Source organism: Rattus rattus, chromosome 2 (genome assembly GCF_011064425.1).
Source record: "Rattus rattus isolate New Zealand chromosome 2, Rrattus_CSIRO_v1, whole genome shotgun sequence".
NCBI classification, from domain to species: Eukaryota; Metazoa; Chordata; class Mammalia; order Rodentia; family Muridae; genus Rattus; species Rattus rattus.
This window is the reverse complement of record NC_046155.1, coordinates 7,877,237-7,896,796: the sequence shown is the minus strand read 5'-3', so window position 1 is coordinate 7,896,796 and position 19,560 is coordinate 7,877,237. Positions and strand designations below refer to the sequence as shown.

The following is a 19,560-nucleotide window of genomic DNA, read 5'->3' as shown; positions in this document are numbered from 1 at the left end:
ACATGAGGGCAGGTGCTTACAGGGACTAAAGATGTTGGGTCTCTCTAGAGCCAGAGAGTTTCAGGTAGCTGTGAGCTGCCTGCTGTGGTACTGGGAACTGAACTCTGGGCCTCTGAAAGAGCAGTGCTTGTAACCCCCGAGCCATTTCTCCAGCCCCATCCTCAGTGTGCTTAACTCAGTTTGCTCTCTCAGATCCTTTTCGTTCATATTTCATGTGCAAACCTCTAATTGGTTTAAACTGTTTTGTTCTCTATGCTACAGTGGAGGTCCTAGAGCAGCCTGTTCCGGTCAGTTCTCTCCTTCCACTTTGTGGTACCAGACGTGAACTCAGGTCATCAGGCTTGCATTTTGTGGTTTTACCTGCTGATATTCCACTGTTCCCAGTTTGCTCTGTGCAGAATGGCCTACAGCTGAGGCTGGCCTTGAATTTCCTGCCTCTGTCTCCTTAGTTCTGGGATAACAGTCTTGTATTGCCATGCCTAACTCCCTCATTTACATCCTTTTGGGATATACCTTGAAATGGAATACATTAATTTAGCTTTTTTCCCTCTATGATGTGTGCTAGCACATGTGTGCTAGGCAAGTGTTTTAAACCATCGAGCTACATCTATAACCTGATAATTCTTTTAACCTTTTGAATAATAACCTTACGTTTTTGAGATGGAGTCTCACTATGTAGCCCTTACTGGTCTGGACCCCACTACATAGACCAGTCTGGTCTCAAATTTGCAGAGATCTCCCTGCTCTGCCTCCCTGCCACTCATGCTGCGCACGCACACAGCGTGAAGATCGCAGTGAGCTGAGGCTAAGTAGGAGGCAGCCAGCTAGATACTGTGTTAGCATCTGAGTTGTGAATGCTGTGCTGCTGCTAGAAAGGAGCGGGGGCTTCCCAGGAGCTCTACAAGCCCACTTTGAGTTGGTATTCGCCCAACATGTGGAGTGTTTGTCCTGGACATACCTGTGAGGTCAGTAGGTCTGTTCACAGAGATGCCACTGCCCAGCTCTTAATAAGCAAAGGGATGATGTTGCTGTGATGGCCTTGACCAGTCACATACCTTTAGACCATACATTTAAATTATATTTACATATAATAATATTTTTTGTATTTATATTATATTCTGACTACAGTTTCCCCTCTCTTTTCCTCCCAGCGGGGTCCCCCCCCCTCGGTTTCCTTTCAGAAAAGGGCGGCCTCCATGGATATTAACTAGCCATGGCAGGTCAAGTTGCAGTGAGACTAGGCATTTCCTTTTCTATTAAGGCTAGATGAGGCAACCCAGTAGGAGGAAAGGATCTCAAGGGTGGGCAACAGAGTCAGAGACAGCTCCTGTGCCTACTGTTCTGAGTCCCACAAGAAGACCAAGCTACACAACCATACATACATACATACATACATACATACATACATACATACATACATACAAACAGCCTTGTTAGTCCCATGCAGGCTCCCTGATTGGCAGTTCAGTCATTGTGAACCCCTATGGGCTCAGATTGGTTGATTCTGTGGGTTTTCTTGTGGTGTCCTTGACCCCACAATCTTTCTTCCCCCTCTTCTCGGGATTCTCAAAGCTCTGCCTAATGTTTGGCTTTGGGTCTCTGAGTCTGTTTCCATCAGTTCCTGGGTGAAGCCTCTTGGATGAATTTAGACCATACATCTGTTATTCTGACTTGGAGAAGACTATGTGCAGCACCCCTCCTTACTGCTGCAGGTTGGCTCAGGAATATTCCTGTGCTTTACATGGTGTGCCAGCTGATGGCTCTTACCTGCACATGGAGTGTGTGCTATAGTCAGTCTTATGGTGAACCCACTTTGCTGTGGTCAGAAGGGAGTTCAGCCGGGCCACAGTTTCTGAACTGTGTATGTGTGTGTGTGTGTGTGTGTGTGTGTGTGTGTGTGTGTGTGTGTGTGTGTGTGTGTCGTTTTATGACCAGGTGATTTGCTCCTTAACTGTTGTGAAATGGAAAATAATTTAGAGTAAGTGTGTCTGCCTAAGGCGATAAGCTTGTTTAAAGGGTTAGATTAGCTTGACAGCTTGTGCAGAGCTTTCAGATCTCTCTTCAGGGTTAGGGGGCCAAAGCAGCTTGAGAGAGGTGAGGACCCGGCAGGCAGGCAGGCAGGCAGGCAGGCAGGCAGGCAGGCAGGCAGGCAGCATTAGCAGGTCTCTTTGGCTACAGAGCACTGCCTGCCATGTATTCTGGATGGTGGTGTGTGCCACCCTTACCAAGTGCAATAGCTGCTCTCCCTGTGTGTGTAGCTGCATGTCTGGCTGGAGGCCTGCGCCTTCTTTGAGACTTTTACTACAGTCTGTTACTGTGCTAACCAGGTCTCTACCTCCCTCACATAGATTAGATGTAAACCTTTCATTGACCTTTCTGCAGGTGACAAGGCTCTTGATGGCTACAGTAAGAAGAAGTATGTCTGCAAGTTGCTCTTCATCTTTCTCCTTGGTCATGACATTGACTTCGGACACATGGAAGCTGTGAATCTTCTGAGCTCAAACAGATACACGGAAAAGCAGATCGTGAGTATGGTTGAGGGGCAGGGCCATGTGCCCATGTGCAGTTTGCAGACTCCTTCTTCCTCTCTGTCCCATATTGGGTACCAACCATCTGTGCATCTGGCTGGCGCTGGTTTCTTGTAGCCATGGCCATCCTAACATACTTCTTTGCTTCTAAGGACCAGTTGTGCCCAGGATAGACTTTGATGGGGTGGCCTTCTTCCCACTGATGCTTTCTGCTGGCTTAGGCTGGGAGTCTCTGTGCTCACACACCTGTGTCTGTTGCCCACAGCCTGGGTGCCTTCTTGTCACAGGGCCATGTTAGCGAGTACCGTGTCAGCAGTGGCTTTACTCCATGGCCTTTTGCATGACCACTTGAAAGAGGATCTGTGCCCACAGGGGCAAGAAATAAAGCCAGAGAAGGTGCGGTCTCTCTCTGCAGGCTGCTCAGACTTGCTTAGGTTTGGAGTTTCAGCTCCGCATTTTATTATAGTAAGGCTGTTTGTGTATTAATAACAGATTTCTCTTTTGGTTAAAAATTTAACTCACAGGGGTTGGGGATTTAGCTCAGTGGTAGAGCACTTGCCTAGCAAGCGCAAGGCCCTGGGTTTGGTCCCCAGCTCCGAAAAAAAGAAAAAAAAAAATAACACAGAAATTAAAAAATAAGCCAATTATCTTAGGGTTTTTTGTTAAGAAAGTTAGCCCTTTCTATTTTCAGGCTCCACATCCTCACCTTGTAAGTGATAGAATGGGGATATGAGACTGAACAGTAGTGAGGTCACAATGGGGATAACCCTGAGAGGAGTGGATAGCAGTAAGCTAGGCTTTCGGACAGGTCGCGTGGTGCCAGACTTGGTTCTGGCTGTGACAGCCCTCTCCCATCCTGACATGAAGACGGTGTGGTATCTGAACACAGATGTGTGAGCTACCAAGAAGGAAATGAGATTTGGGGAAGGACTGAGTGGTCTGGTTTCCTTATGCCTCTGACTTTGTACATATTTTAGTGGGAATGCTGCATCAGGGCTGGATGGTACAAAAGTGGTGTTCACTGGTACACTGTCCAAACGGGGGCTGTCTTAAGGGGTGAGTCTCTGTGGCACTCATTGAAATGGTACCAGAGGCTTTCCTGGCTTGCTTCTCTGTACACTGTATGTTAGCCATCTTGTCATAAGCTTTTTGTCTCTGCTTTCTGGAAATACAGGGCTACCTTTTCATCTCTGTATTGGTGAATTCAAATAGTGAACTGATCCGGTTGATTAACAATGCCATCAAGAATGACCTGGCCAGCCGCAATCCTACATTTATGGGTCTGGCCCTGCACTGCATTGCCAATGTGGGTAGCCGTGAGATGGCAGAGGCCTTCGCTGGAGAGATCCCCAAGATCCTGGTGGCAGGGTATGTATCTGGGTGCTATAGGTGGGCAGCACGTGCTTCTTCTAAACACAGTCCACTGTGTATAACGAGGGGTGCCAGGAAGCCCTACTATAGAGCTCAGAGTCATAGATACTCTCCCTAAGATCACTAATCATAGAAGAAAACCCTTAGCCTGCCAGCCTAGAAAGGACTCCAGGGAGAAAGGAACAGTGCTGTTTGGTATAACTCTGAGTCTAATCCCTGCGCAGAAGCAGTGGAGCAGAGGCCTTTGTGTATTGAGGATTCTACATCATCTCTCCCCTCAGTTCATTTGGAAAGCTGACCAGTGGTGTTAAGAGTCATTCCGGAAGAGTTCGAAGCAGCCCTGGGCTGTGTCAGGCCTCGGGATTGGCAGGGGCAGGGCCAGCTGGGTCATGTGCTTATGCTGTTGTGTAGTCAGTCTACAGACATAGTGGCTACGTTCATCATGGTCCAGGAGACAGGGTAGGACAGTTGTTAGTGAACTGGGAGCAATGGCTGCAGCCCTCTGTTGCTGTGAAGCTGGAATATAGGTGGGTCAGAGCTAGCCTACACTCTCTACCTAGTCAGCTTTCTGGGGGCATGGGTGGGGCTGACATGGAACAAAGACTTGGTGAGTTTACCATTTTCGTAGTGGAGTGCCTACCCCTGTCATCTAGTAGGCAGAGGCCAAAAATGCTACAAGTGTCCTCTGCATGGCACAGGCACAAAGCAGAGAACACTTCAGTCTCTGTTGCTGTGCTGTGGTACAGGAGCTTTAAGCCAGCCCTGGCACCTCAACCTTGAGCAACGTGAAGCACAGGCAGGTAGAGGAACCAGGCTCGGGAGAACTGTCCGGTGGAAACAGGTTCAGAAATGTGGATGTGGGGCACAGGATATTGATGAAGAGAAGCATTGCAGAGCTGAGTGGCAATGGGAAATTCAAAGGCTTATGATTGTAGACTGTCAGCAGAAATCATGGAGAATACTGGGTATTTGAGGTAGGAGATCACAGTGGCTGTTGGGTAGAGGAAGGGCTAGAGTTCAGACCAGAGAGGAAGGAAGTTGGGCAGGATGCAAGTGTGAGCTGCTAGCAAGGCCTCCCTGGCCATCTTCCCCAGCAGTCACTGTGAAGTCCTGTGGCTGGGCACCTGAGTGTTGCCTGCTGTGCCCCATCAGGGATCCTGGCTCAGATGTCTTTGTTACATTGCTGCCTTCTGGCACTGCCACAGGGCTGGTCTAATGGAACAAGTACAGACAGGGTGATCCTTGAAGAACATCGAAGGGACAGGAATATTTCCTGAGATACACAAGGGTACATGAGAGTGACCACAAGGCCCAACGCTGAGTAAAGGTTCTTTAGCAGGAGACAGGTGGTGTCTCCCAGTTAGAACATGTTGGGCTGTAGGGACAGTTCATGGGCAAAGCTTACCATGGCACCCTGGAAGCGAGTGATGGAACTCAACTGAGCACAGGTGATTGTGTGAGTGGTGTCTGAGCATCACGGTTGTAAGGTGCTGGTCAGTGTGGCTCCTGAGATGGGGGCCAGTGGCTGTAGATGGTGGAGTAGTCTTGTCAGCAATTAGGATGTGAGGCTGGAGAGGGTAGTTACATTGGTGCCTTTCTCAGTAGAGGATCAGGATCAGAAAGAATACCTTTGACAGCTGGGAGCTGCTCTGGGCCCTGTGGGTTTATGAGGGTGCTGTGTGTCCTTGCCTCTGGGCTAGCAATTGCTTGCTCCTTTTCTCTGAGTTGCCTGTTAACATCAGTCTGAAAACAAGAGAAGATGGCCTCCTGGTTCAGCATCCTGGTCAACACACCTTCTGTTTTTTATTACCACAGCTATAGTTCCCATCTTAATGCCTTGGGGATTCCAGCTGGTTCTCCACAACCCCCAATCCCCTCCTGACACAAGGTTTCACTATGGACCTTTGACTGTCCCTAGAACTGTGAAGTTCATGGTGGCCTCAGAGTCACACAGATCGCCTGCCTCTTCCTCCTGACTTCTGGGATTAGGGCGTGTGCCACTATGCCTGGCTTTCCAGCTGGTTCCCATGGGGATGGGGATGGGGATGGGGAGGACGGCTTCCTTCAACTAACATCTTTTGATCAACCTGTTTTTTTCCTCCACTGTTTGTTTCTTTGACTGTTTTTGGGACAGGGTCTCAGTCTGTCGTCCCATTTGCCCCCGGACTCACACGGAGATCATTCTGCCTCTGTCCCCTGAGTGCTAAGATTAAAGGCATGTGTCATCACACCTGGCCTCTTTCCTACTTCTTGGCAGGGTCTGGTAGGGTGGAGGGGAGCCCCAGAGCTCCTCTGTCTTCAACAGCAGAAAACAGCTGTCTCCCTGTTTGTTGTCTGCACCCATTTACAACTTTGTTCTTTGGGCCTCTGGGTGGCCTTGGAAGGAGAAGAGAGAGGACAGCACTTCCTGACACCAGTGCTGCCTCAGGCCCTCACATGCACACTCTGGCTGGAAGGCAGCACGCATGTGAGGTGTGTGTGTGTGTGTGTGTGTGTGTGTGTGTGCGTGCGTGCGTGTGTGTGCGCGTGCGTGCGTGCGTGCGTGCGTGTGAAGGGAGGGAGTGCAGCTGCTGCATGTAGGTGTTGATGTGAAGTTGCAGGCTGGGCCAGGACACAATGGGCTTTTTAAAAAGACTGTAGTTAGATTTGGGCATTGTGACTTACACTTGAAATCTTAGCATTCAAGAGGTGAGGCAGGAGAATGGATTTGAGGTGAGTGTGTGATACATGATGAGAGCACCAAAATCCAAAACAAAAGAAAGGCAAGAGAAGAAACCACTCGTGTGTCAGCTCAGGCCTCCAGTCTGACCCTGCTGTAATGAACGGGGTGGGGTTGGAGTAGTCCTGTGGTCCAGAGAAGAACATCATTGACATGACTGGCCTCCACAGTCCATTTTGTATATGAGAATTTACAAAATGGGGATGAGAAGCCAGAGTGCAAATAGAGCAGGCTTTTGCCTGTAGGTTGGTGTCCTGAAATGTGTCTTTCAGAGTGACCTCTGCAGGCCTAGCGTGTTGAGCTGTATAGGCCTTCCTACCCACTAGTCTCCTGGTGAACTTCATGTGCTCCGCGCACAGCTCCATTCCCTGCTTGGCTTAGCTTGTGGTCCCTTGAGAAGTCACCAGCCGCTCTCCTGAGTGACTGTCGACGTCTGTTTTCTAGAGATACCATGGACAGTGTGAAGCAGAGCGCGGCCCTGTGCTTGTTGCGCCTGTACAGGACGTCACCTGACCTAGTTCCTATGGGCGACTGGACATCCCGTGTGGTGCACCTCCTCAATGACCAGCACTTGGTAAGTGTCTGAGTTTCGTTCCATTCTTAATCACCCTTTCAAGTAGCCTTTCAGAAGAGCATTGTAAAGCGGTCAGTCCATTAAGAGTCTCAGAATGTGCCTCCTCTGCAGATTAATCCCTGAGAGTCCATGTAGCAGGGACACTCTCACTCAGCGCCTGTGCCCCTATATACTGCTTGAGTGCACTACGAGGGGTGTGTTCCACCTCTTGGCTAAATTCCAGTGTGCCAGTCTTACTGACTTACCCATTTTATAGAAGACTGGATTTGGTGAGCATGGCTGCTCAGCTGGGCGGGAAGCAGCTGTGAGCCGTGACCTCTGCTCCTTAGACTGTTGACCAAGTGAATCTGGTGACCTGGCTGGGGTCAGGCAAGTATGTTAGAGAGTTATTCCCACCCCTGGGAAAATCTGCTGTGAAGGATTGTTAGATGCTCATTTAGGCAACAGTACCTGGGGCTTGCATTGGACATTTTAGTGTGGAGTGACAGCTGTTCAAGCCATTCCTGTGTTTGCTGAGATAGTTAGAGCAGCTCTTGAAGGGAATGCAGAGAAGGTGGAAGGCCCTGGATGGGAGCCAGTAATGCTGCTTTGTGAGTGGTCCCTGAGCACGAAGACCCTGAAGTTTAAGTCAGAGGATGTTACTGGAGGCCATCAGCTGTATCAGATAAATGGTAGTTCACCATTAATAGACTTTGTAAATTGTAAATAGTTAGAATTTCCCAGTTTTATAGCTTAAAAAAAAAAAAACAAACAAAAAAACCACAGTTCAAAAAGGTTAAGATTCTCAGAGCCATACTGTGCCAGACTTAAACCAGGTTTTCAGAGGCTCTAAGAGTCAGGTGTCACACCAGTGTGCAGGTGAACCAGCTGAGTCAGGTGTCACACCAGTGTGCAGGTGAGAGAACCAGCTGTGAGCAGCATTGAGCAGTGCTTTGTGTTCAGCTCCTCTGCTGGTGTGTCAGCCATCTCGCTGTGGCTTCAGATCATTTCCAGATAGCAAGGCTGGGTCTTTGGTGCCAGGACACTGCCTTTCTTTGGATGCTATGACCCCAATTTCTTAGTTGCTTTTGGTTTTCACATTACATTATTTTGCTTGCATCTTGGCTCATGATAGAACCTTAACTCAAAGTAGGAAAGGTAAGGGCATCGTGTTCGGACTCACAGACTTTCCTTAGTAGCCCAGCATGGTCTCCTTTTAGCTGCTTCAAACCCATGTCCAGCTTTGCCAGTGTAGAAGGCCTGAGACACTACTCTCCTAGCCTCATGCTTAGGGACTCTTAAAATGTCAGATGTTTGCTTATAAGTGAGCTTGGTGGGCCAACGACCTGGGGGTGAGATCAGGAATACACAGAAGCCATAGGTAGAGGGATATACACATACATATACAGAGCCATAGGTGGAGAAAGGACCCAGCTCTGATGGATCATAACAGGGGTTAGGTGTGGAGCAGATGACCTAGAGCTTTGAGGACTGAGCTGCTATCTGGGGAAGAGATTTGGAGAGGGAACAAAAGGTCAGAGTTGCCCCGTGTCTACCTGGGGACACCTGAATCCATGTGCTGTGTACCATAGCTTGCTTCCTGTGAGACCTCAGAAGATGAGCAAACCATGATTTGGAGGGATGCCAAGTCAGTAGCCAACAAGTATGTATTTGCACATAAGTTGAGTAGCTGTGTTTTTGTGGATTTGGTCTATTCCAAATGTCAGGAATACAGCAGCTCCTGACTCCTAACCTTATGGAACTTACATTTAGTTTTGAACCAGCATCTTGCCATATAGCTAGGGCAAGCCTTGAAATAACATTTCTGCTTCTTCCTCTAAAATACTGCGATTACCAGATGTGCCATACTGCCAGGCTAGAGATTCCTTTACTCAACCAAATTCTTACAGGAGACATGTACTGGAAACAGCTATTTGTTATCCTGTGACGGCGGTAGGCCAAGCATGGTAGTCTTGTGGAGGCCGGCCATGCTGCACTGCAGTGTGAGCTGCTCCCGTCTGAGCCCAGGCAGTCGGTGGAGACAATTCAGGGAAGCAGGCTCCAGCCTTGGGTCCCATCCAAGTTAAGACACAGAAGGACTGTGAAAGTTCTGTCTCCCTCTGTAGTGGGCACAGTGATTAAAGGCACATAGAGTAGATGGGGACAATGGTATAGGTGACAGACAGAAAATAAGGCTCCCAAACTTCCCAGTTGCTGCCTGCTTCACCTGCAAATATCTAGGCCAAGCTGGACTAGTTTCCAGAGAGAAGCTAGACCCAGGAAGAACCAGTATGTCCTACCTTGGTTTTGCAAACCTCATGGGTCGGTCAGGGCAGGCCTGGGGACCAGGTGGCCATGTCCCATAGGGTGCACTGTCATCTGTGGTGCCTGTCTTTCAGGGTGTAGTGACTGCCGCAACTAGCCTCATCACCACACTGGCCCAGAAGAATCCTGAGGAGTTCAAGACCTCTGTCTCTCTAGCTGTCTCTCGACTGAGCAGAGTAAGTCCATGGTGGGGGCATACAGCAAGGTGGGTTTGATTTTCATTGATTGGCTGAATTATTACTTTACATTTAGAATGTAGGATATTTGGCCCACACTGTAAATTCCAGAATAAAAATTGCTCCTGCCTGGGGCTGGAGAGATGACTCAGGTTAAGAGCACTGGCTGCTCTTCCAGAGGTCCTGAGTTCAATTCCCAGCACCCACATGGTGGCTCACAACCACCTGTAATGGGATCTGGCACTATTAATTAACTCAATAAAATTAAAATTTGCCGCTGTCAGTCCTTGACATGTTTCTCTGTTAGTTGAGAAGCACCCTGCCCTATCCAGTGTACTCACTGAGGGGCAGTTGACACTGCCAAGTGTACCCTTGTCCCTTCTCCTAGCTGGTGTGCTCCCCACTCACCTTCACTGCAGCTAGGACTGGCCTGGCTTTGTGCCTTGGATTTTGTTAGCGTCTGTGGTCGTGTTTATTTTGTGTGTGTGGACCCTTGACTTTTGTTTGGAGTAGCTGTTGCTGCCTTTCTGATCCTGCAGAAAAGTGGCTCTCGGAAGGAATGCAGTGTAGTCATCCCTGTCCTCTCAAGCCTTTTGTCTCTTCCTCCTCGAAGACAATCATCAGTGACTGGCTCTGAGCGGCCAGGGTGTCTCATAGGCTACATGTGTGTGAAATGTTGGTAGCAGTGGGCTGGCATGGCTTAGGCTGTAGATTTTCAGTGGCTTCCACAGCAGTTGTTGTTACACCTGCAGCAGTGTGGCCCTGCTCTGGTCTTGCCTGGGTGAGTTGGCCTCTTGGACTTCGGTGTCATTGTGATGTGGCCTGGTGATCCGTTGAGCCTGGGAAGCATTCGTATGGATTGGCACTGTTGGCTGCATTCGATTGGAACAGACACTTTGCCAGCACTTACCCTTTGCTGTTCCTCAAAGGTAGTGGGTGTAATGGCCTTCCCTGATCTCTGTGTAGTTGGTGGACATGCTATTTGGCTTTCTTGCTGCTTTGAGACAGACTTTCACTGTGTAGCCCAGACTGGCCTTCAACTGATAGTCCTTCCTCCATGGTGTATTCCCAGTGCTGGCCATCACTGTTTTGCGGAGTCTTCTGGTCAGAGACTAAGTTGCTGAGCCTCTGGGTTAGCATTACCAAATCTTGCTGTGAAGCCAGCTGCTCTGAGGCCACGTCTAAGTGGCACAACTGGCACTGTTCGGATGTGAGGAGCCAACACTGGACTGGACTGGAGAACCCTCTCCCGCTCTCCCTCACTGTTCTCTGAAGTTTTGCCAGTCTTGTGGTCTCACACAAGTCAGCTGTGTCTCTGTTCTCTATCCCCAAAGTCCTTTGCAAACAAGGTGACTCTGAAGGCTTTTGTAGCTTTGTAAAATTTAAGATTTTTAAGATACAGTACCAATTTAAAGGTCGTCTTCTTTAGACCAGCAGCTCTGTTCTATGTTTAAAATGCTATTCTCAGTGACTGCTTAAAATTTTTACTTTTCTTGATGTGCAGGGAATTGAATCTTCACTTCGTATGTGGTGGGTAAGCACTCCACTGCTGACCTCCGTAACGCGTCTACCATTTGGACTTTAACTGTTAAATTGTTATCCTATTCCTCTAAATGAAAAACAAACTTTTTTTTTGGCCAGGTTTGGTGGCACCTGCTTTAATTTCAGAATTTGGGAGGCAGAGGCAGGTGGAATTCTATGAGTTCAAGGCCAGCCAGGGCTACATAGTAAGACCCTGTCTCAGAAATAAAAAAATTTTTGTGTTGGATTACACATAATTTAAGATTTATTAGTCTTTTTAAAATGTATAGTTCATTGGTGCTAAGTAGATCCGTAAGTTGTGACTGTAGCTACAACTTTGTTTTTTAGTATGTATTTATTCATGCATACATGTGGAAGTCAGAGATCAGCCTGTAGGTGTCCATGGATTTAAACTCAGGTCATTAGGCTTAACTATAGGCACATTTACCCCTTGAGCCTTTTCTCTGGCTCTCTCTATCTCTTTTATAGCTTGTAAACCTAAAACTGTCCTCATCAAACACTGATGATGTCCCACCTGTCCCGTACCAACCCTTGGCACCTTCTACCTGAGTGCCTCTGACTCTGACAGCACTGACTACCTTATACAAGCACAGTCACATAGCATGATTTCATCTGGCATAATGCCTTTAGGGTCCACCCGTGTTCTTAGACTTCTCAGTATCTTTCCTCCTAGGGCTAAATAATCTTTATTTATTAAGATTTATTTATTACTACTTTTTATTGTGTGTGTGCACACACACACACACACACACACACACACACACACACACACACACACACACACACACACACACTTATATGTACACATGCTCATAGAGGCCAGAGAGAGAGATGGGTCCCTAGTAGCCGTAACTATAGGCAGTTATGAGCCACCAAACTTGGGTGATGGGAACTGAACTCAGGTCCTCTGGAATAGCAGTATGTCTTTTTAATCACTAAACCATCTATCTCTTCAGCTCTGAGAGATGAATAATTGTCTCATATGTATTTTGCTAACTCCTCAGCCTTGGGCTACTTCTATATTTTGGTTGTTGTGGATGGTGCTGTTGAAAATGTGGCTATGTAAATGTCTCCTTTAGATGCCTCTTTGTCTTTTGGGAGTAGAATTGCTGGATTAGATGCTAATTTTATTTTTGTAAAGGAACTGACATAGTTTGCACAGCACCCTCGCTATTTACATTTCCATCAACAGTACACAAAGGATCTGCTTTTTCCACATCTTTACCAGTGTCTCACTGGTCATGAGCACATCATGACCCACGGAGGCCAGACAACAGTTGGTTCTCTTCCATTTTTTTTAAAAGGACTTATTTTTATTTTACCTATGTGTCTGCCAGCATGTGTGTATGTACATGTCAGCATAGAGGAGAGGCATCAGCGTCCCTGGAATTACGGATAGTTGTGAGCTGCCTGGAGCTGGGCTTGAGACTTCTGGAAGAGCAGCACAGCTCTTGAACACTGAGCCATCTCTTGAGCTCCTCCCATCTCTACATGGGTTCCAGGGGTTGATCTCAGGTTGTTAGGCTTGTGGGGCCTTTTGCCCACCCATCCAGCCTCCCTTTTTTTGAGACAAGGTTTTGCTCTGTACCCTAGGATGGAGGTGAGATCCTCTTCCGCTTCCCAAGTATCAGGATTATAGGCGTGCACCGCCATGCTAGTGTGCAGGCATGCTTGATTTTGTTGGTGGTTTTCCTCACAGGTGTAGGGGGTCCTGCAATCTTGATCTGCATTTTCCTAGTGATGAAGTTGGGCATCTTTCCATTGTTCATCCACCATGCACTCATCATCTGCACACGTGGCAAGGCCCACTTTTTTTGTTGCCTTTCCTCCCTGGGAGGCAGTGTTGGGATTGAACCCAGGCCTGTGTCTAGGCCCCTAGTGCCCACTCTGAGATGCGTGCTATCAACTGCACTAAAACCTGCAAAGTTTTCACTTTTTATTTTCTTGGACTTTATTGTGCTGTCCTACTTTGTTTCTGTTTATGCCTTCTTGTTGTCTTTCTCCATAAACATTTAGAGTCTCCCTTGCCTTTTTCTTATAAATAAGTGCATTTGAAGCTGCAGGTTTCTCTGTGAGCATGGTGTAGCTGGAAAGCACATACACAGGAAAGACACATCATTTGGGCCTGTCTCTGCATTTCCCAGAGAGGATGTGGACCTTGTTTTTGCCTGGCTTGGCTGCTTGCTGTCCACTTACTCTGTCTAGTTCTCTTCTGACTCTGCTGCCTGTGGCAGGGATGTCTACAACCTGAGTCCAGGCTAGTCTCATCAGGATGAGCTTTCTAGAATGTGCTCACTTATGGCTGGGGGTTTACAGAGGTACACTTTTAGGGAGGGAGCAATCCTGAGTCCCTCCGATAAGACACAAGCTGCCGGGCATGGTGAGACAGGCCTTTAATTTTAGCACTTGGGAGATAGAGGCAGGTGGATCTCTGTGAGATTGAAGCTAGTCAGGTCTACAGAGTGAGTTCCAGGACAGCTGGAACTGTAGCAGAGAGACTCCTGTCTCAAAAAAGAAAACTAAACTAAATGAGGTGAAGACGCAGGGCTGTGTGCTGATGAGACAGCTTAGCAGCTGTGGCCATAGCTAGCCTGGGGCCATATTGGATTAGGAGGTAGAGGTTGTAAGTGGGGCAGAGCTGCCTGGCTCCACTTACTCAGCACAGCTTGGCCGGGCCTTTGGGGTGTAGGTCAGAACGTTTGTTTTCCAGCTCATGAGGAAAAGATTGATTCCTTCTTTAGGTGTCAGTGTCCAGTACTAAGGGATGGTTGCTGTGTGTCTGTTGCTTGGAAGCAGCCTTAGTCGTCTCTTCCTCAGGGCACCGTAGCCCTTGCTGGCAGCATTTGGATATGTCCCTGAAGGGCATGCATAGTCCCTTTTAGTGTGAGCTGATGTGGCCATGCCAGCTTCTCTTCGAGGGGAGACAGGAAACGTATTGGATATACCTAATACTAAAAACAATTGTTTTCATGGTACGGCCCAGGGAGCCAGTGTGATCTTCTGTGGGTCCCTGTGGAGTCCTCTGAGGATAGCCTCTTACTCACCTGTCTTACAGATTGTGACGTCTGCGTCAACAGATCTTCAGGATTATACTTACTACTTTGTCCCAGCTCCTTGGCTGTCAGTCAAACTTCTGAGACTGCTGCAGTGCTACCCACCCCCAGGTAATGTTCCCCGCAGTCCTTCTAGGTGTTCTTGCAGCACCTCCCACAAGTGACAGTCCCATACCCGCTTCCTCCGTGCTCCCTGAGCACCTACTCCATGGTCACAGATTCAGTTCACCCGAGATTCTTCACAAGTGAGAATTTATTTCTGTAGTTGGTTAGTTTTTGTCTATTATGTTTAAAGATTTATTAGGAGGTGTTTCAGAGAGAGGTCAAGTTAGTGAAATGTTGGCATGGTGGACTTAAGGACCTGAGTTCAATCTAAAGTACCAACATGAAAACCCAGGCATCGTGATGAATTCTCCAGTACAGAGAGGCAGACACGGAGGGTCCAGTGTAAGCTACTACAAGTCTCCTGTCCCAGTCAGACACACTCTCAGAAATGTGGGTGTGGGCGGCTCCTGAGGAATGGAACCCAAGGCTGACCTGTCTCTCACACATGCACACATGCACTTATGTCCACATGCAGCTACTTGAAGATCACACACAAAGTTCACTGGGTGTCTTGGTTCTGTTCTGTCCTCCTCCTCCTCTGTTTTAAAAAAATAAGTAAATAAACTTATTTATTTACAATAGTTTCTTATTGTACAGCCTAGACTGTCCTGGAATTCACTATAACCCTCCTGCCTCAACATCCCAAGTGCTGGGATAGTGGGCTCCCACCACTGTAACTGGGTTTTGTTTTAATAGCTTTTACCTTTCCCGTGTGTGTGTGCACACACAGCATGCATGTGGAGGTCAGAGGGCATCGTGTGGGAGTTGGTTCTTTCCTTCCATGTGTAGTTTCTGAGGATTGATCTTGGGTCATTATGCTTGATGGCTAATGCCTTCCTTTATCCACTGAACCGTCTCACTGGCCCTTGTTTTGTTTTTAATGAGACAGGGTCTTACGTAACTAGTCTGGCCTTGAACTTACTGTATAGTAACTCCTATCCTCCTGCCTCTGCCTCCTAAGGGCTTTGATACAGGTGTGTACCACCATGGCTGGCTTTAGTTTTTTGCTCATCGTCTTTTCCTTTTGCTTTGAACCAAATTAAAAATTTTCTTTCTCTCTGCATTGCTCTGTGTTTTCTCTGTTTCTGGGGGTGATAACGGAGAACCAAGCCCTTGTCTCTGAAGCTCTTTGATGTTTTGCCCATAATTCTTGGGTTTTATGACTAACACATTCTAAGTGGAATGTGTAGTTACCATGGCTGCTCCATCCCGCCTCGTGTTTAAGACACTGGAACAGGGAGCTGTCCCATGACAATGTACAAATGCGCCCAGTCATATCCGCAGCTGGGAATAATTGTCAAAGGCACCCGCAGGACGAGCAGTTCATTGGCAGCCTATTGCCCAGGTGTGGGTCGGGCTGTTGGGATGAGTGCCTAGGAGCCCAGCCAACAATTGTGTCTTGCCCAGAAGACCCTGCGGTGCGTGGCCGCCTGACTGAGTGCTTGGAGACCATCCTGAATAAGGCCCAGGAGCCCCCCAAGTCCAAGAAGGTCCAGCATTCAAATGCCAAGAACGCTGTGCTGTTCGAGGCCATCAGCCTCATCATCCACCATGACAGGTGAGCCCCATTAGCAGCACATCCCTCTCAGAGACAGCAGGCAGAGGCTGGCACTAGGTGTCTGTTGCTGAAAGGTGGTCTGTTCTCTAGCCTTGGTCTGTGCTCCTCTGGCTTCTTGAGCTCATGTGTACTCTGGCCCCAGGACATTGCCACTAGATACTTTTATGGCTATGGCATCTTCCCTAGAGCTGCCTCTTGCTTCTGAGTATTCCAAGAGGCTTCTCTGAGGGGAAGGGATACCTGCGTGACTTGTGCTCAGAGAGGCAATATGCCAGTATTCTAGGGTCTCCTAGGACAATGATAGTGATGACTCCCAGCTTCTGGGTGGGTCACAGGCAGTGTGCCCTTATGTGTGCCTATGGCACTGCTCTCTGGCTCTCTGCCAGAGGCACGAGGCTCAGGAGCAGGGTGAAGCCGACAGAACTCTAGCCTGTTTGGAACCAGCTGTTTTTGCTACATCATTTAGATATATGTTGCTGTGACAAAAGCAGTCTGTCAAACTAGAGCAGGGTTGATAATGGACTGTTAAAAACGAAACTTGTGGTGTGAGGGAGAGCTTACTGGAATTTCGATGGTTTAGCCTGTGTTCCACATTCATAGCCCTTGTCACTACTGTTTGCCTTAGCCTGGTCCAGTTTCCTACACAGCCTTGCTCCAGGCTGGCTGCTACCCATTCACTTTCCTTGACACAATAAGAAAGTGAAGGCTTAGCCTACCAGAGCTTTCCAGAGTCTACTGTGGAGTAGAGGGGATCCTGCAGATACATCAGAGAGTCACCCCCTTCTTCACTGCAGCTCCTCCTCACTGCACCCCTCTTTACAGCACCTCGTCCTGTGTCGCTTCACACTGCACTTCTTACTCCCCCACCTCCTCACTGAGCGTCCTCACTGCATGTACCCTTTCCTGAGTCCTTTCCTTCCTGGACCTGTTTCACTGCTTCTGTCCTTATGTACCGCCTCCTCCAGCACCTCCTGCTCTCCCTCTTCCTCACCACCCTACTACCTTCTCCTCATCGTGCCTCTCCTCCCTGCATCCGTCCTTACCTTGTCCTCTTTTGTAGCTCACAGCCCTTCCTAAGCCCCTCCTTACCATGTCCTCTGCTCCTTGCAGTGAGCCCAACCTCCTGGTCCGCGCCTGCAACCAGCTGGGCCAGTTCCTGCAGCATCGGGAGACAAACCTGCGCTACCTGGCTCTGGAGAGCATGTGCACGCTGGCCAGCTCCGAGTTCTCTCACGAGGCTGTCAAGACCCACATCGAGACTGTCATCAATGCCTTGAAGGTGTGCTCCTTGTTGATCATGTGGAGGCCAGAAGGCTAGGAGGTGCCTCCTGTGGCACCTCAAGATAAATCCCTTCACGCTGTTTGAATCTTAGAGTCTGGGTCCTGTGACTTGCTGGCGTTTGGGGTGAACGCGGCAGTTGGGTGAGAAAGCTGTCCATCTTCCTGCAGTGCAGCACTGCTGTTCTCAGACTTAGCACCTGGGAAGAGCTCCGGCTGAGCTCCTTCAGCTGAGCGTCCCTGACAGCTGAGCCCATCCCACGGGATGATTTCATGTGACATCTGCTTGGATGGAGTCCACATAGTGTAGTTCAGTAAACAGAAAGTTTTCTTTGACAGAAAGATGAAATATTTTGTTTTTATCTCCAGGACTGTTCACCTCTTACAAAACAAAATTCCTTGTCAAGGATTTTAGATTCTTTTAAGGATTAGAATTCGGAATTTAAAGCAGAGGTTACCTGTTCTCTTACCTCCTCCTGAGTGTGAGAGTGACCCTGGCAGTGTGTTCCTCTGGTATGGCACATACTGCCCACTGTGCCTGCCTGTTAGCTTACATGTTACATGTTAGTTCATTAGTGAACCATACTTGTAAGACCCTTCATTTCGTGAGTTTTAGGCCGTAGTGAAGCAGGTCTGGCCCTGGTCTGTATTTTTGTGTAAATCAACAGGCATTTTGGTGTCTTTCTTGAAGGAGGCTGTGCTCTTCCTAATCCTGGTTGGGCGTCTGCTCCAGTTGCTCTCTTCCATCACAGCTCTTATCCTAAACCTCTCATCTTAAGCACACCTATGTCAGGTGCCCTCTGTCCTGCACTGGGGCCCTGCACTGTTCACCACTGTGGGGGCTGCAGATAGCGGCTCCATGCTTCTCAAGCACTGTGTGTGGTGTCTTCTCCTATGCCTCCTGGAGAGGGGCTCAAGAACCTGCCTTAGAACCAGCTCCCAGGCAACGCGGAAGGTGCTGGTCTGTGCCCACACAATGGAGGCCTTAGTGACCTGTTCATTAGGCCTGAGTGTGGTCCTCAGAAGAGCTGGTTAGGGAGGAGGGAGAGTGGACAAACAGAGCTAGAACTGGGTCGCTCTGATTGGACTAAGCATGAGGGGACAGGGCAGTGTGTTGTGTGTGGGTTCCAAGTGGCCTAAGCTGTTGGGTCCCATATATAGATAGTGAGGGGGCCCAGTAAGGGGTCTGGGGATAGAGCAGCACCCTGCCTGATGGGGACAGTGCTGTGGGGTTCCCCAACACAGCTCCTATGGAACAAACAGATGCTAGACTCATGGACTCATATAGCAGTGGTTAGCCACTGTCCACCAACCTGTGCTTCGTAGGAGTTCTGACTGTCTTTTTTCTCAGACGGAACGAGACGTGAGTGTGCGGCAGCGGGCAGTGGACCTGCTCTACGCCATGTGTGACCGAAGCAACGCCCAGCAGATTGTGGCTGAGATGCTGAGCTACCTAGAAACAGCTGACTACTCCATCCGAGAGGAAATTGTGAGTCCTATAACCTGAGGAGCTGTTAAAGCTGCATTCTAGTGGGTGGTTGCTGGGTGGTTTTCAGTGCCTGGCAGGCTTGCATGAGTGTCTGTAGACACTAGATAAAAGATTCCGTGGCATCAGCTTTCTTGTCTAGCCTTCCAGTGTAGACATCTGGCAGTGCAGGGTGTGGCCATCTGTGCCAGGCAATGAGCTAATATTCATTCTCCAAGATACTCTTATAATTTGAACATGCAGATGCTGCTGGTTCGGTTTTCTTGGTGTCATCTGGCATATTAGAGGTTAATGTTTAAGCTGTCGTCAGCACTGAGCAGTGTTGGTTTCAAGTGGACTCTGGTCAGTCTGAGTGTCATGCACACCTAACCATTGTTGTAGTCCAGCAAATTGCTTACATGAAACCACTGTGTCTTAGGGAGGAAGCAGGCAAGTGCATGACCACAGATGAGAGGCTCTGGCTTGCCTCACCTGGTATAACACTGGTCTCTCGATGGTGTCTCTGGACCTAGAGTGACAGGCAGTGTGGGCACTGGCTGGATTGCTTCACAGGCCCTGCAGCAAGGGTCTGATGGGGAAGGGCTAAGGGCTAGGCGCGCACATTGAGTTGTTTCATGACCATGTCTTGCTCCAGGAAAGGCCTGAGATAATTAGAGGTCAGGAAGGCTTCTTGGAGGTGGTAACTAGCTGAGCTATTGACTAGGGCTAGAAGGAGGGGCCACATGGGATTGAAAGCTGCTGCTTCACTCATAGCAGGTGGTGCTGAGGGCAGGGCCCTGGCTACCTAACGAAATCCTGGAGTTTTTTGTTTTGTTGTTCTAGTCTATATTTGTGTGCAGTGTATGGCTTCTGGCATGTGTGTGGAC

The 19,560-nt window shown here is 48.7% G+C and overlaps 1 protein-coding gene across 2 annotated transcripts in view; it reads left to right on the top strand.

Annotated features, from left to right (window-relative positions):
• The window catches only part of Ap2a2 (adaptor related protein complex 2 subunit alpha 2), a 72,940-nt gene that overhangs the window by 36,755 nt on the left and 16,625 nt on the right, over positions 1-19,560 (top strand). The window contains exons 3-10 of one of the 2 annotated variants that reach the window (XM_032891424.1): positions 2,383-2,525; positions 3,703-3,896; positions 7,063-7,192; positions 9,571-9,672; positions 14,270-14,378; positions 15,783-15,930; positions 17,041-17,209; positions 18,560-18,697. In XM_032891424.1, coding sequence (XP_032747315.1) covers positions 2,383-2,525; positions 3,703-3,896; positions 7,063-7,192; positions 9,571-9,672; positions 14,270-14,378; positions 15,783-15,930; positions 17,041-17,209; positions 18,560-18,697 — 1,133 coding nt within the window. Of the gene's footprint in view, positions 1-2,382; positions 2,526-3,702; positions 3,897-7,062; positions 7,193-9,570; positions 9,673-14,269; positions 14,379-15,779; positions 15,931-17,040; positions 17,210-18,559; positions 18,698-19,560 lie in introns of both variants that reach the window. The other variant, XM_032891423.1, reaches the window with a different exon arrangement.